We start from the raw sequence: 16,887 nt of genomic DNA on the forward strand, positions 1-16,887 counted from the left end.
CCATGGGCTTTAAGAGGTGTTCAGTGTGAGTCACATTCACCTCACACAGGTTTTGCTCTCTGAAGGGTTCACATCCAACCAAGCCACCTACATGGAGAGCCCAGGCAGATAACAGAGGAGGAGAAAAGTTCTTGTTTGTATCAGACTTCTCTTATGATGTAGGCTGACTGCCCTTACTGCTGCCCACGTCCTGCAGCTGACAAGGAGCAGGAGCCTAGCTGAGAAGCCCAGATCAGAACTGAAGTCAGTCATCCCACTCTGGTGCCAACAGCCACCACCCACATAGGAATGTTATGTGGATGGGTCTCTACTAGAAGCTATTACAAGAGGGGTTTCCATCTTAGTCATGACCTATAAATATATACTCTATAATATATATATGAATTGTAGAGTATAATCCATGGATTATAAAAGTCTGCCCCTTAGCATAGTTCACCCTGGAGGTTTCATGGATCATTTCACACATTTCAGTGTTAAATAACAGCCCCCTCTATATCCATAGGCACATAACTGGATCAAACTGAGCTACCCCAGTTACTCTCAGCAGCACTTTGCTCACAACAGAGCATTGAAAGGGGAGAGAGCACCAGGAGAGTAAATGAAGGACAGCATGAAAGGCACAGGCTGCTAAGGTGGCAGCTGCATTTATAAACTTCCATTATTAGCCTTCACCTTCATCCTTGCCTCTTCCAAATCAAAGTACTTTCACTTTAAATAGTGCCATGCACCCAGGGGAAGCTGCTGGAAACACCCAGTAGTGCAGTTTTTGCATGCAGCCAAGCCAGCCCATGCCTTGCATTCAGACCAGAGGCAAACAGCTTTCATCGTCCCTACATGCCAGTACCACATGTGGAGCTTAAAGCCAAGCAAGGACATCAAGGACTTTGCTCTCAAAGGAGCAGCCTTTTGAAGAGGAACAATGGGCACCATCCCACCCTGCAATGTGGGCACAGTGCAGAGCAGGGAGGACAGCAGAGGCTGTTCATGCTGTCCCAGGAACACAGAGGCAAGGACTAAGCCAGCAATAATGCCACATGCTCCTCTGCCCAGTCACTGCACACCGGTCCAGCCAGCTACAGCTGGCCACATTGGTGTGCACAGGAGACAGTGAGGGGCAGCTGAAACCTTCATGGCAACAGGTAAGAAAATGTTCTTTAAATCAAAACCAATTCTGCAGTTTTAGCAGGGATGCCACACACAGAAATCCCACTGAAGGCTTCCTAGTTACTTACACTGACTCTTTTGGCACACATACATCCTACAACAGCATTTGTTCCACTGGTAAAGTTTCAGTAAAACCAGTGTCCCAGGTTCGCCTCTGCCCAAAAGGCAGCCCCGAGGCACACCAAGGCTGCAGCTGAGCTTGGAGTCTCAAGTGAGGAGCGTGAGATGGGCAGGTCAGCACTTTTGGTGTTGCTCATTAGAATGACTCACAGCTTGGGTACAGAGCCAGGTAGATGAGGATTACTCACTGCTCCTTTCAGCTGATCAGAGCTCACCTCTTTCCAAAACCTGAGTTAGCAATTGTCACCTTTGCAGACTACAGGCTAGCCAGACTTGCAGCAGGGCTCATTACCAACATTTAGGCTCATGTAAGTCACCCTGTGGTGGGACACCACCGTGCTGCAGATGGGCCAGGAGGGGTGCTCTGCTTCTCTGTGACTGCCACAGCACCCACCAGCTGCTGGCACATCAGCTTTCCACCATCCTGTGCAGGAACTGCTGCTCCCTGCACAGGGAACAGTCCCTGTGTGCGTGGCTCCCAGACTGCCAGGCTTAAAGCCACCAAATAACTTTGCTGCACAGCAGCCACTTGTGGGAGCCAAGCTGTGGGTCTGCCCTTCTCACAGGGCCCAGAAGTCACTGAGGTCATTTCAGGGAAAGAAAGCTCCAAGGAAAGTGTGACAGAAAGACATCCATGTCCTCAAAGACTCATAGGCACCTGCTGCTGCATGAAATCAAGGGTGAAGTGGGTTTTATTTGCACCTTTTAAAAGCCAGGGTGTGGATTGCTCCCAGGCTGGCACCTGATCCTCAGAAACAGCACACACTGAGGACTGAACAGCAGAGCCCCAGAAAGGTTAAGTGTCATCCCAGGTTTTGCAAAGTGGCCCATTACAAACACCTGAGGTATCCCAGCTCCTTTATCTCTGCTCTGGTAATGAATGTTTTGACCTTAGCTAGTCTTCTCCACCTCCTTATCTGTACAAACCCTTCATTTCAGAAGCGGTGTTTTTGGTGCTGCATTGCTGACTCCTGCAACTTGGGCACAATTGCTCCAGAAACCAGAAACTTGTCGGTCAACATTTACTATCCTTGTATTAAACTGTGTGGTCATTATTGCCCCTGTGTTACAGCATGCACCTGGCAGCCACTGTGAGCTCATTTGTACAAATACCCACTCATGTCTGTGCTTTCATCACACTGCTTCACTAAAATAGCTCCCATATGGGAAATGCATTTTCATGGTTAGTTTTCTCTTTCCCCAACCATATTGCTTGTGCATCTCCTTCTCCTTTGGCTGTCAGACCTGCAGGCACCAAACCACCAACCTCTCCTATGTTTGGCAGGAAGCTAAGGACCATTTCCATATCTCCCCACATTGGTAATGTCCTTATTCTTAGTATTTGGGATGTTAGAAAACAGGTAGAGAAAGAAAAGGAGATTTCTGCCAAAACAACAAGACCTTGTTCTTAAAAAAAAAAAAAAAAAAAAAAAAATCGTGTTTCAGGCATTAATCCAGCCTCCAATTATTAGGGAGATGGTGAAGATAACCCTATAAATAACAGGCACTACAGCTGCTCATTGAAAGATCATTCCTGTAACAAGCCACAAAAAAACAGCGTATATATAAGGATGCTTTCAGAAAAAAATCAGTAGGGGAGAAGACATCTGACCAAAAATTGTAATTAATCTGTGGAGGAGCAGGTGACAACTTAGGAGATCCAAGAATGCTGCTTTTATAGTAATGAAAATAGCTCTGAACACTGCAGGTCTGCATTCAGGCTACCAAAAGAGAAATCTTGTGAAGCAAGCAGGTGGGGCTGATTTTAATGCAAGGAGGAAGTGCCTCTGAAGTTATCAATTTTCTTTTCAAAAAGATTCTTGCAGCAGGCAAGGATCAAGTAATTACTTTGCCCCTGTTCACAAGATATCTCAGAATAGTAACAGACCACACACCCAGGAGATGATTAAAGGAAGCAAGGGGTCAGGAACACAGAAAAGCCTGTGATACAGAAGAGAAGATTTGCATGGCCATTAATATTTCATGACTTACAAGCCATGTGGTTCAGAACAAATATCTGCACAATAAAGCAGAACTCTCTGCCATCAGGTTGCATATTTCAAGACATACCTGAGTCATAAAGGTATTATTTACATGCCTTTACCCACAAAAAGAATGCAAAACTTTCTGAATCCTTACACCTACCGTAGGGGAACATGGAAAGCCTTTCTGAAGGCTCAGCAGGATTTAAGTGGGGCCTCTGCCCTCTGCCAGACCTCTGCACAGAGTGAGTTTCAGCCTAAAAGCAAAGCATAGGCAGCATGTTTCATACTGCAGGCCTATTAGATCCACTACAAAGGAAAAGAGCTGCTGCACTGTCAGTATGTCTCTGCAGCCTCTACTTCAAGCCATGAAACAAAAGTGCTATTTATATGCAAGTGTATAGGTAGCAGTGCAGACAGGAGATATTGTATTCTCTGCCATTATTCCCATTTTAGACACATCAAAGCTGGTAATTGAATTAAAAAAAATCCCAACAAAACAAAACACCAAACCATGAGCGAGTACTTTTCTCCCAGTGAAAAGAACAAGACGTGTCAGGGGTTAAGCAGAAGTATTTCGTCCCAGGATTTTGGCAATTACGCCTGGCAAGATTTCATTCTGGGAAAACAGAGTTTATTGTGGTGGCATAAGCAGGCCCTTTCCTCACAATCAAAGCTAGGAATTTTCCCTGCCTGCACTTGCCTGTGTGTGGCTGGAATGAGCAAGTGGAGCGAGCTGCTGGGCTGACTCACCGGCACAACCAGACTCTCCTGTTGCTGCCAGCCACGGACACAACTATTTTCCTGCCTTTGCACCTGGGCTCTCCCTTTCCCAAGCTGCTCTAAGCAGTGGGGCTCCCGACTTGAAAGAAATGCTGAGAGCCAGAGTGACATTGCTAAATCGCCCAAAGGAATTGCTCAGAGCAGGGAGGCATGTTAGCATTGCTTGTCAAAGCTGCTGCTTCTCTGAGTCTCTTAGTGCTCTGTGTGTGTGTGAAGGAAAAGGTGAGAAGAAATGAGAAGTTGTGGAGAGGAAAAAAAAAAAAATTAAAAAAAGCACTGCTCCAGAATTGCATCCACTGTTTTACAGACAAGAATAAAAGTCCTTGCTTGGGGAATTTATAGCCAAAATGAGTCTAATACCACAGGGCTTGACTGCCCTGATTGAGTGCTTTGCAAATTACTCACATGAGCAGCCCCACTGACTCCGTCTGAAGGATTCTTCCACGTGCACAGTCTGGCTCACAGTGATTAGTGGCAGCAAACTGCAAGGGGAAAGGCGTGACAAGGGAGAAATTGCTCTAAGGCAACATTATTTACTGCTTCCCTCCCTCCTACCTAAAAGGAGTCAGGTGTTTTGACTATTTCATTCATTGGCTTCACCTTTGTTTGAAACCAGGTGCTTGCCAGAGTGGAAATAATTTATTTCAAGGTTCCTTCACACAGGGAAGTCTAAGGACAAATCCACAGCAGGTGAAAGTCCTACTTCATAAATATTATTTATTATTATCATTGTGAGGCACATGACAAATAGTAAAATGCAGTTGTTTACTTCACCAAGGTAAAATTTTGGAAGAGTCTTGACTAAGGAGGCAAATTCTCCACCTGAGGTAAATTCTCTACCTTCCACTGCACTGCTGTTGGCCCAGAGTGTTTGGTTGCTAGCTGTCTTGTGGTTGAGTGTGACCAGGGATAAACTGGTAAATGTTGGATTTTGCTGAGGTTAGTGATGTGGCTGATGGGTGATTTTATTTTATATCTACCTGCTAACCCTGGTTCTTTCTTGAGAAACCCAAAATTGTCACTCACAAATGGTATTTGTCTCTCTCCTTCCAAAGCAAATTGAAAGCTCACTGAAAAATTTCCATCCTGAATGTAACCATTCACAACTACAGGCCTGAAGCTGCAAAAACTGTTGTTCTTGCTTCAAAGTTAATTATTTTAAGGCATTTCACTTTCAAAAGTTGTATGTTATGCTGGGGGTTGAACAATGTGGACCTCACATGATTGCAGAGCAGCTCTCACTCCTGCCAAGCAGGTTTTCAGTACAATCCCATTTTTCTTCTCAGTCCTCCCAGGTCTCAAGCGCTGTCAGTGCTGCCCAATTCCACATTTCACTGGTGATGAGACAAGGCAGCGCTGTTTCCTGCAACTGCATCTCCCTCCCTTTGTCTCTCCTTGGACTTGCCAACTGGGAAAAACGGGAATGCAGCTCCGTCCATCCCCAGTGAGCCTGTGGGACTCAGATTGTTTTGAACATGATCATAGAATACCAGGTAGAAAGGGATTGCAGAGACCATCTAGTCCAACCTTTCTTGGGAAAAACAAGGTCTAGCCATGGGCTAGTATGCTATCCAGCTGAACCTTAGTGTCCAAAACTGGAGAATCCACCATTTCTCTGGGAGGTTATTCCAATGGCTGCTGTCCTCCTTGTAAAAAATGTGCTCTTGAGCCCAACCAGAATCTTCCCAGGAGTAACTGGTGCCAATTGTTTCTTGACATGACCATCCCTTGAGACAGCACTACAGGTAGATATCCTCTGGGGTGATCTGGTCTGAGACCAGGCTCAGCTGGCCTACGAGATTCTGGAAACTACATCATGGGTTTGACTAAGTAAGAAATCAAAAGTATTTTGTTTTGCTCTCATGCTTTATTCTCAAGTACATTCAAGATGGTGAGACACTTGGACATTGTGATGATACTGGAGTGCACTCAGCATTGTACTGCTCGAGCACTCTACAAACTCAAATCTGGCCATCCACAGCTTGCACTCTACTGGGGCTCTCCTGTTAACCTCATTTCTCTGACAGGAAACTGAGGGACAAAGATTCAGAACAAGAGCACCAAAGGTACTTGAGTAAAAGAGTAGCTTCCATCATGGGTGGCTGGGGAACGCAAAAGGCAAAGTCACAGCCACATGTGTGCTATGCATGTGAAGCCAGGGAGAAACACGCCTGAGAGAGAGGGACCCAAGCTGCCCAGCTGGTTCCTGTGGCTGTGGTGGAAGGATGGGGATTTACTGACCAGTGCTTTTCCCTCTGCACTCAGGTGGCTATATTGTCTCTGGGTACCAGGGGTTTTCTTTCTGGATGATGTTGTTGCTTGAAATGGGGAAAAAAAATGAAGATAAGGCAGTGGTGTGTTCTTTTCTGGGAGACCATGAAAAAGATTCTTTTGAGGAAAGCCTCGGTGACCACTCTCCATATCTTGAACATCACTTAAGGTGATGGTGGTATTTTGGATTTGGCTGCACGGGTCTTGCCCAAAACTGCACAAATCATCAGAAATGAAGGAAGCATCTGAAACCCAGGCGTTCCAAACATTACATTTGTGCCCTCAGTATCAAAATAGTTCTCTTTCATCTGCTTGGACTCATGTGTAGGTGAAAAAGACTTTCTAAATAATGTCACATTTGATCATCTTGATCTAGACCTTAAGTCTTGCTTCTTGCCTTTCTATACCAAGAATGACCTGAGCAACCTCCCCATCCTAATGAAGGGAGAATTTGTCTGTTAAATGAAAGACAGCAGAGAACAGGGCAGGGCAGAACCTTAGAACAGAAGAACAAGAAATTCAAATTAGGCTGAAGAAGGGAAAAATTTCCAACAGAGAAATTAACAAGCTTGCTTAAGATAACAGGGAGATATGGTAAACCAGTTCTTCAAGGACTGAGATAATTACAATTTTCTTCACTTAAAATTCCAGCCTACAGTTTTTGATGAACTTCTTGTCAACACAGTATTGGCTTGACAGTGCTGCTCTTGTTTAGGGTTGTCTCCTCTTCTTGGCTCATTTAAATCCAGAGTAATTTGCAGTTCAGTACAGGGTTCAAAACTCTGACATTATTGTTATTCTTTATCTTCTTTCCATCCATACATTTCCTATTTTCTCTCAGAAACAAAGCTGAAGATCTGCTTCATTCGTTGCCTTTCAGAGAAAGAATCAAAATTGTTTCATCACTAAGGTTATATGGGAAAAGTCACACAAGGGCATGCAAATATTGGCCTTGTGGCCCCCTTAGTCAGCAGTGCTGGACCCACTCTTCATGAAAGATCATGAAAATGATCCAGAGATTAACTAGAGTAGTATGCATGGGAAGGCCTCCAGACTGCACCCATGTTAAAAACAGGACACGAAATTTGCCACAGCAATTGACATGCAGTAACATTTCTGAATTGGTAGCAACGTTTGAACTTTTGATGGTTGGCAGATAGACTAACAAACTGTGCTCCCTGCTTCATAAATTTACAATGTTTTATCCAGTATCTGAGGTCAAGATGCTAAAAAGGCTGTGGTCTATGAAAAGGCACATACATAGGAGTGATCTGCAGTTATCATTTCACTGCCTCTGAACTGCACAAAGTAGTCTCAGTCTCATGAAAATCTTGTCAGGAAATCTTAATTGGAAAGGTGTAGACAACTAACAAGATAAATATTACACTTACATTTTATTGTAGGTTTCTAATACATATAACACAGTGAGACTCTAATAAAACAGTGATCCCAGTATCTTTATCATATATTAACACATTTCCCATAGTACTCCTGCTCACTTAACCTGCCTTTCTACTGAAGTAACTTCAATTAAAAACAAATCCCTTTAAACCACTATTCTAGGAGGTACAGACTGATATAACTGTCATGATATTAAGAACACCTGGATACAAAAGATAGGGTTTCATTTTCACATGAGTATGAAAGCAAACCAGAATCAACACTGAACACTTGTTTGCTCAATGACTGACCTATGGCAGGAGGACCTGGGCACTTCCTACCTTCTGGAAGTTGATAAACCATCTGCTAAATAAAGGCCACCCTCAGTGAACTGAAAATCTGCAGAATTCATTCTGAAAAGGTCCCACAAACAAAAATAATTTTTCTGTTTAGCCTCTTGTCTGTATAAGGTGCTCAAAAATACATGAACTTTAGAGAAAACACGTTCATTTACTGGTAAGTTACTGAAATGATGCAGTCTTGAGATGTGACATTATTTGATTTTTTTTTCCTTGAACCTCAGCTCTGAGTTTATGCAGTTTACTCTTCAAAGTAGTAACCTTATTTATTGCTGAAGATGAAAACACTGAAAATACTGTGACAGAAATTAAGGACAAATATATGCTATGCTAGTGAGTGAAAAAAAACCCCCACAAACCCACCTTCCTTGGGAGTTACTAATTATTTGTGATTGTTAATTTTTAGAGTTCAACTTAACAGGAACTGGCTGTCAGTTGTCTACTTTTAATTGTCTGAGAACTTCACAGGGTCACCAAGAAAACAGTGGAGTAAGTCTCTTTTTACTTTTGCTGGTAGACCTGAATGCCAACATCAAAGAGCAATTTCTGACACTTTTCAGTCAATGTCTCTCATTATTTTGACACTGATAATGGTTAAGTTTGTACTGCCTCAAGGCAACTACAACAAGGAGCCATCTAGTAGTGTCAGGCCATCCCCGATAAACATACCAAAACACACTGACAGTGCTGGCAGAATGGTGATAAAGTCTGTTGAAAAAAAAAAAAATCTAAACTCCACGTGTAGCTTTAACTTGCAGACGTATAAATGCAATTCCTAACATGAATGTGACCATAAACAATCATTACTGACTTGGTGCAAGAGGTAAGAAAGGTCGAGACAGTTCTGCTCGCTAGGGATCCAGACGGATGAAGGAGGGGGTTGGCACAGCGCAGCCAGAGACAGCACAGAAGGTGAGGCTGTGCCCCCACTCCGGGCCAGGAGCTCAGGGCACAGGCAGCCAGCACTCAGAGCAACAGCAGAGATGACAAAGGCTGCTTCACCTGCTCGAGTAGCACGTGCCAAACAGCATCCCTTCATTCTGTGAACTTCTACGACTACTAGCTCTGATACAACTATACGCCACTACTTTGGTGAAACTCATCATAGAAGGGGTCTTCAAAGACAAATTATGCCAAATTTTTCATCCTTGATAAGTGCAGAAGTGCACTTGAACACTGGCATTTAGCCTCCTCTCCCCTACTCTGCCAGACTTCTAAAGATGCCATGCTTAACCTCATCTACTTCACTTACACTGCTTAAAAAAATGAAGCAAACATTTTTTTAAGCAGTGTAAAATAGAAAGAATTTTTAGCAAAGAATACCTTGGTAAAGAAATTGTCCTTAACTAAAACTAAGCATCATCCCATAAGTATTAAGGAAAATATAGAACACCATAATCTACAAAGTGTGTTTCTCGCTAGGTTCACACTGGGTGGGGTGGCAGTCATCTTCATTTTCTACAGTAATTAGAAACTATGCCCCAAAGAAGTGTGTTAAAGTTACGGTAAAGTAGTACTTCTCTTTCTTATTTGCTCTGAACATAACAATTGTAACAGCTATGCTACAAAAGTACAATATCCCCAAAATCATGTGGTTATCTTTGCGAAATTTATAGAACTGATGCATCCACAAACCCATATGCAAAAAGTGTATTGCATGTTTATGATATATAATGCATACTTCCTTCATTTACATTTATAAACAACAGCATATGCAACAAGAAACCGTTAACCAAAATATACCCTGAAATCAGATGACCATGGAAGTTTAAGCCTCTTCAACAATTAACATCTTTTATAACACTGCTAGAAGCATTGATGAAAATTTAAGTGTGAAAAATGTACATTCTTTATTCTGCGGTTTAGATACAGAATAAAATTTAACTTTTCAGAAAATAAAACTATAGCTACAGCTTTGAGAGCTGTCAGTTTTCTTTTGAGGATAAAGTACATGCACTTTTTCCAGTTACTTTATTGCACATAATGTACAGTCATAAATGGTGGTTATTTACATGTGTTTTGGCAACGCCCATGTTTGCTTTTCCCCTCAGAATACATTATTTTGCACAAACAAAACCTTAAATGTTTCACACAAACTGCCATAATACAAGTCAAAGCATATATGTATATATGTCGCTTTATTGTTGCTGTATTTTCAATTAATTCTACTACGAGTTTCAGATCTCGGTTAATCTTTGCCTTGGGAGGCAGACTCCTCCCAGTTAGTCTGCTGTCAAAGCCGGACACCCCAAGTGCAGGCACCAAGAAACCAGGACTGCAGCCTGCTGTGCCTAAGCCCCAGCCCCTATGCAGCACCTGCCATTAGTGCGCAGGCACAGAGAAGGAAGAGCGCTGTACTTGCGTTAACCAGTTTGATTCAACATTGATCACCACGTGTTAATGCTATGGGTCATGTGTTACTTGGACAGTATTCCATTCACGGTATTTTAGAAAAAAATGTATCAAACGTATTAAAACAAAACAGGAACTCCGGGAACGGTTATGTACTTCCAGCCCTAGGAATGTGTTACTCAGATTCCATTCCGTACAATGTGCCATTTCTGATAGCTGGTATATTTTTATCCAGACACAAAGAACTCAGTTTCATACTCATAAGTATGTTTCCCCCAAGTTAATTTCTTAATGGATGGTAACACACTTCAATGTTTCCCTGCATTTTCAGGGCAGAAAACCTTTTAGTGGTCCCCCTCATGGAGTACAATCTGGCAATAAACCTTTTGCTACATGTAGATTTTGGAAACACTTTTAAAACATATATTCAAATAAAAGATCAGTATCGTCAGTATACTGAACATATGCTCATTAAAAATATCTTAAAAGATGTTCTTGAAGGCACTTTATAATATTCACAAAAATACCCTTGAAGAAACTAAATTTGTTGTACTTTGGTACAACACTTAAATATGAACAGCATTGCTCAGATTTTACTTTGAAAGTCTAGATTATATTTCTGTTTATATTCTCACCTACAAAAAAAATATTTCCTCTAAGATAAATCCCACTTTATTGGATCAAAGACCAATGATCTAATTGTCTTGAATGTATGATCTTTCAAAGGTTAAGACAATTTAATCTCTGAATGTTAAGAAAGAAAAAGAAGCTAACTTCAGTGATTTAGCAATATTGAAGTCATCCTCAAATCTGGTAATGAAAACAGTTCGTACCTCTCCTATAAGCAGGCAAAGTGTAAAATAGTTAAATTTGCAGATAGGCACTCAGGTAAACTGAGAAATAACTTTGGCAGGCAACAATAATGAATATATTATTTTGATTTTAGCGTTTTCCTATTTTTGTTTTCCTTCAGCTTTAAAGCACTACAAAATTTACAGCAACTTCGACTACTGTATATACTGAAGAATGAGATGAAAATGCACTGTGGACAAAGTATAACAGTAGTTAACATCTATTGATAAAAACACAAAATAATAAAAATATTACAGAAAAGCAGTAGTTCTGGAAATATAAGTATTCTTCAATATAAAACATTAAAATTTTGTTCCATCTGAATAGTTTCACCTATACTGGACAGAGTACTTCACCAAACTACATGTGTGCCTCTGATAAAATTCTTTAAGAATATAAATTATTTGCTCTGTAATGACACTTGTTCTATTATCCAGTCAAAAGGTCCAGATATTATCTGTTATAAATATCTAATATTCCTATTATCTGCCTGTGGCTGAGTTTTAGGATAGCAACATGATCTGTTAAATTAAAAAAGAAAATTCTGCACAAGTGAAACTATTCAAAATGAATTAGTATTTCATCTCTACCTAAAACTTTTGTAAAACAAAGAACTACATGCCATTAGAAAACTAACAAATGTCATCAAAGCTAACTATTTTTCTCCATAAAGATGCATAAAATTTTAATTACTAGCAATACTGTGAGAACTCTATAGTTTTATATTGCATGTATTTCAAGATAAATAGTTTGAAAAGTCATAAATTAAAGGAGGAATTTGAACAGATTCAGATTCCTCATCTGAAATTTTACTATCTACAGGAAAAAAATGGACTTTCAGGAAGAAAACTGCTGACATCTGAAAAGTTATCTGCATTGAGGATTTTCCTCAACATTAGTGATAATTACTGCCCACTCAAGGTTACAAATCTAGAACTACCTGGGAGATGTAAAGGAGGCTCAGACAGTGTAGTTCTAAGAAAGGGGAAGCATATCTGTAAAAATATTTGCATAGATGAACATTCAAAACAGCATTTTCACCATTTCAATTCCCTGCATTCATGTTGCTCTAGTCATCCACAGGGATAAAGATCACATAAAGGCAGCTCTGGAATTTGAAATGGATGTTGCTTGGTAATTTAGTGAAAGGTGTATTTTTGTTCCTTCTGCAGTCACTAGGAAAAGATCCAGTCTGACCTTTGGCTTACAGAAGTTGTACTCCCCTGAGCTAGGCAATACTGACAGACTTCAGCAGAAGTACCAAAAATAAAGTTACTTAAAACAGCATGGTATAAATAAGGCACTTTTGCCAAAGGAAACCCCCAGGTTTTGTGTTTCAATGTACAGCAATTCTCTCCAGAAATATTTTGTGCTTAGAAACATCACGTGATGCAACAGTGAATCAGGTGCCAAAACCGACATATCACAAATTACTGTGCGATTAACTGCAACCTCTGAATGGTTCAACAAAGAATCAAACTGGTTTCTGTACACCATCACAATTTACCAATACACTGGCATCTTTTGCTCTTTTGCTGTGAGCCAGCAATAATTATTTTAGAGAAAGAAAAAGAAAGTGTGGAATTAGTAATGCAGATGCTGAAAGGCAAGTGGCAAGACTCTACAAGAAGAATGCCTCAAAAATGCTACTTTGTTCCCATTTCTACTGGCACCTATTCCCCAAGGTAAAAGGCCAGAATGACCAAAGCCAACTTAATAGTAGTGTGCAGAATGTCAGCTGACAAACAACATAAAAACAAGTCACGTTGTGTTATCTGTGGTCACGTTCTTCAGGGTTAGTCCAGTAACTCGACTTTACATTCTTCCGTCTTTATTTGTTTATTTTAATTAAACATGTAATGGTTAATAAACAGACATAATCCAGAGTTAGTAGGTTGGTATTATAACATTTATTAAAATAATGCTATGGGTTAATAGAAACAGCAAAGAACCAAAGAATTAAAATGCAAGCTATGTAAAAACCCAACTAAAACCCAAATATGTCTAATGTATTCATCCAGTAGCTAACTAAAAGCCCAAGAAAGACAACACTCCCAATATAATAAAGTACTGCAAAACAATTGGCAATTTTTCAGTTATCAAAATCGTGGGTTTTGCATTTTGTATCCTTTTTTTCTCAATCAGGAAAAAAATTCTTTTGAATGTTATATAACATACATATAAAACAAGATAGAAAAATACATTATAAACTTGTAACAATGGCTGTAAATACATTATCTTACATGTTTCTCATAGGCAATAGGTTGGTTATGGTACATACATAGCATGAAACTACTAAGATAATAAAGAATAGACAAATACATGTCATCTGTACGGTTACATACAAGCGACACTCCCATCTACCCACTCTAAAAAAATTACATAATACTGTCAGAAAGAAGTCTTAAAACTACTTATTTTAATAAAGAAAAAGTCATTAAAGAATGATAATACTGAGAACCAAGGCATTCAGAGATTTCAAAAGTCATGCTTTTTTTTAAGCTGATCCAAAATTTTGTCAACTAAGTTTTCAGAAGTTTGTTCAGAGCAAACATTACTTTCACATGTCACACATCTATTCCATACACTTCCCCTCCCCCCCAAAAAAAAGACCTTTGATAAATGTCTAAAATGTCCAGGTTTTATCATAGTTGAGATGAAACTGGATCAAATACTGGTATTGTTTTAGCAAATCTCTCTTCAAATGTTCGAGTGTCGCAAGTTTATTCAACCAACCAAAATAAAATCAAAATGGCACAGCATATACTGTAAATAAAATCAACACAACTGTATGTGTAACAGGAAGACAAAGCTGGTGGCACAATAAACAAAAATCTAGCTGAATACGAAAGGATGAATGTCTATTGCATAGTAAATAAACTGATAATTATTTCCAGGTGAGACAAGATGTTAGATGAGGTCACCATGCAGGTGCTTAAAAATGTAAGCCCTCTTAGCTTACTATTGACCTTTCATTTGGAAGCTGTGAAGATTTGCAGGAGGAGAATAAGTTGACAAGAGGGGAGTAAAATTATCACCTGATATTTGCCAAGTTTAGTACTGAGCCCCACAATGTAACACTTAATGTTCTCAGAATTAAATACTGTGCGTTCAACAGCTTCAGCTCTTGCAATTGCCCAGCTATTCGAACCTCATGTGGAAACAAGGGTTAAAAATAAGGTATAGCTGGACTTCAAATGGCTGAAGTCCCTCTCCTGCTTATCTTTTCAAGAAAAGCCAATGGGCCAGATCTAACAATAGTCAAAGATGAGCTGAAAAGTAAAGCAACTTCCATGCTGTCTGCCACTGCAGGAGCTGTTCCTGGAAACTGGGGATGTGCTCAGTCACTGACTGAAAACTCGCTAAGCACTTTCAGTTTCATTATCTGCAGAACATCCATTTTCTGGGTGATGCCGAAGCCTACTACAGTTGATGTAATATTTATTTCAACCAGAATCAAGAGAACTCCTCTCTATCCCTGAACAAAAATGACGTAACTTCCAGCTCTACAAACATTTGTCAGCTAATAATCTCCTTTAGCATGAGACAGTCTGTATCACAGAACCCTTTGGTTTACGTTGCACAAGTACGGCATTTGCTATGATTTAAAAAGCAGAGTGGCTGAAATAATAATGGGCTGGTTTGATGAAAACTTAGCAAATACTTGACTTAATGAGATTTTGGCAAAGTCACATCACACTAGTATGGCAAAAATCAGGTAATTAATATGGTCAACTCATCATTTGTCTTCCCTCACAGCTTCTTTCACATACTGGGCGACTGAGTGGCATGCAGTAACTTGTCTGAGGGAGAAGCTGATTATACAAGACATTTGACTAAATGACCATGAAGAAAATAAGGCACTTCCTTTTCTTTAGACTTATTCCAATACTTAAAAAATAAAAAAGAAAGACTAAAAGGCTCTTTTGGTCTTTTGTTTCTTGACAACCACCAGAAAAAATCATTTAATGAAATAAAGGGTTTCTTTGTTCTTTTTTTCTTTTTTTATAACACTTGAAAGTATAAAATGCTACATTTCCAAAAATATATTTTTTTTTTCTGCACCAGCACCCTTGTATAGTAAAAGTATCTACTTTTTTGTTCATTTTGTTTCAATGCACTACACTTTATCTACATTTCATTACATGTATACAGCAAATAGGCAAGCATGGCTTTTACATCCTTAATGAAATTTTTTCTATACAGGGAGGTTTAAAAAAAATATTTGAACAGTTTGCCCAGTAATGTGACACATAATGCATGTACCTTGTTCTCATGTAATCTTCCAAGGAGATTAAAATATGGTTAAAACAATTTAAACTTGTATTTCGCTTTAATAGTGTTGCTGTTTTGTTCTCTGCATTAATGTAGTTCTGAAAAGTCATCGTAATCTGCATTTCATGGCACACTTTCCTTTAAAATGTCCAATTTGGCAGGCAATAGAAAAAAGGCTGCAACATCTGCCCTTTGAGGGCACTGGTAGTGACTAAACAGCATATCAAATTTTGAATACTTTTTGGAATCCCTTCCCCAATGACATCCCTGACCAAAGGTTCATGCATGATGCATCATCACACAGTACATTCAGAGAGAGCTTTGACTTTTTTTTTTTCTTTTTTTTTTTCTTTTTTTTTTTTTTCTGAGAAGAAAAATATTCCTAGAAGTCTCTCACAGTAACTGCCTCTGTCATCGGGTAGTTAAGGGACATCTGTCTCCATCTCGTGCGAGGCCTCCTTACCGTTCGCTTGGGGCGGGACACTAGAGGATGATCAGTGCGGAGGGATGAGTTGGACCTTATTGCTTTACTACTATTCAGTGCAGGTTCTAGAACCACTTTCACCCAAACAGGAGAACAACAAAAAGCGGAGTTGGAGGACAACAATTTCTTTGTCTGTTTTGTTAGATGGTAAGACGAACGGACAAGTGCCCCAGCTCGCTGCACTGAAGACAGGCAAGCAAAGGCGTTTACCAGTTAACTGATCAGCAGGCAGGCATGGTCAGGTCATCATTGGGTGAAGAGTTCAGAGGTCAGAAGGTCATAGGTTAGTTGCCGGTGGCGGCTGGGTGGTTAGAAACAAAAATAATAAAAAAAATAAAAAAAAATTAAAAAAAAAAAAAACAAAAACAAAAAAAAAAAAAAAAGAAAGAAAAGATAGAGAAGAGATTAGTTCCAGCTAGTGACGGCTTAATGACAACATGAAAACTAATCACAACTAATAAAAAAAACAAGCATGTTTAATTCTGACATACTGATCGACACCATCTACAGAATGCAATAAAATCATGACAGCCCTCCATCATGATTTGGACACGTGAAGGAGAAGCCCACTCCCACAAAACCGGTTAACAGGAGAAATAGAGATAAAATATGACTAACGACTAATGGTTAGTAGCAGTCGATGAAGGAAAATTGGAAAACAAAAAACGATGAACAGTTTCTGAATTGGTAGAAGATTTCTGGAACAACAGTCAGTGCACAGCATCAGTATCTGACTGCTATTAAGCATTAGTACCTCCCCAGGTGCAAGCATTAAAGCAACTATTAATGATGGATGTGATTATTAATAACTGGTTGTTAAAAGAATGGAGTCATCTAAGGAATTCTGGACTTAGAGAAACAATTT

At 39.9% G+C, this 16,887-nt stretch overlaps 1 protein-coding gene across 9 annotated transcripts in view; it reads right to left on the reverse strand.

The window, feature by feature from the left end:
• Nucleotides 1-4,749: 4,749 nt before the first annotated feature.
• Nucleotides 4,750-16,887, reverse strand: part of QKI (QKI, KH domain containing RNA binding) — a 155,126-nt gene continuing 142,988 nt past the window's right edge. For 7 of the 9 annotated variants that reach the window (XR_010027121.1, XM_063151764.1, XM_063151766.1 and 4 more), the window contains one exon: nt 9,885-16,323. Coding sequence is in view for 7 of the 9 variants with exons in the window: in XM_063151764.1 (XP_063007834.1) it covers nt 16,307-16,323 (17 nt within the window). In the remaining 2 variants the exon portion in view is untranslated. Of the gene's footprint in view, nt 7,194-9,884; nt 16,324-16,887 lie in introns of those variants that run through there. The other 2 variants (XR_010027122.1, XM_063151765.1) reach the window with 1 other exon arrangement.

Source organism: Melospiza melodia, chromosome 3 (assembly GCF_035770615.1).
Source record: "Melospiza melodia melodia isolate bMelMel2 chromosome 3, bMelMel2.pri, whole genome shotgun sequence".
NCBI classification, from domain to species: domain Eukaryota; kingdom Metazoa; phylum Chordata; class Aves; order Passeriformes; family Passerellidae; genus Melospiza; species Melospiza melodia.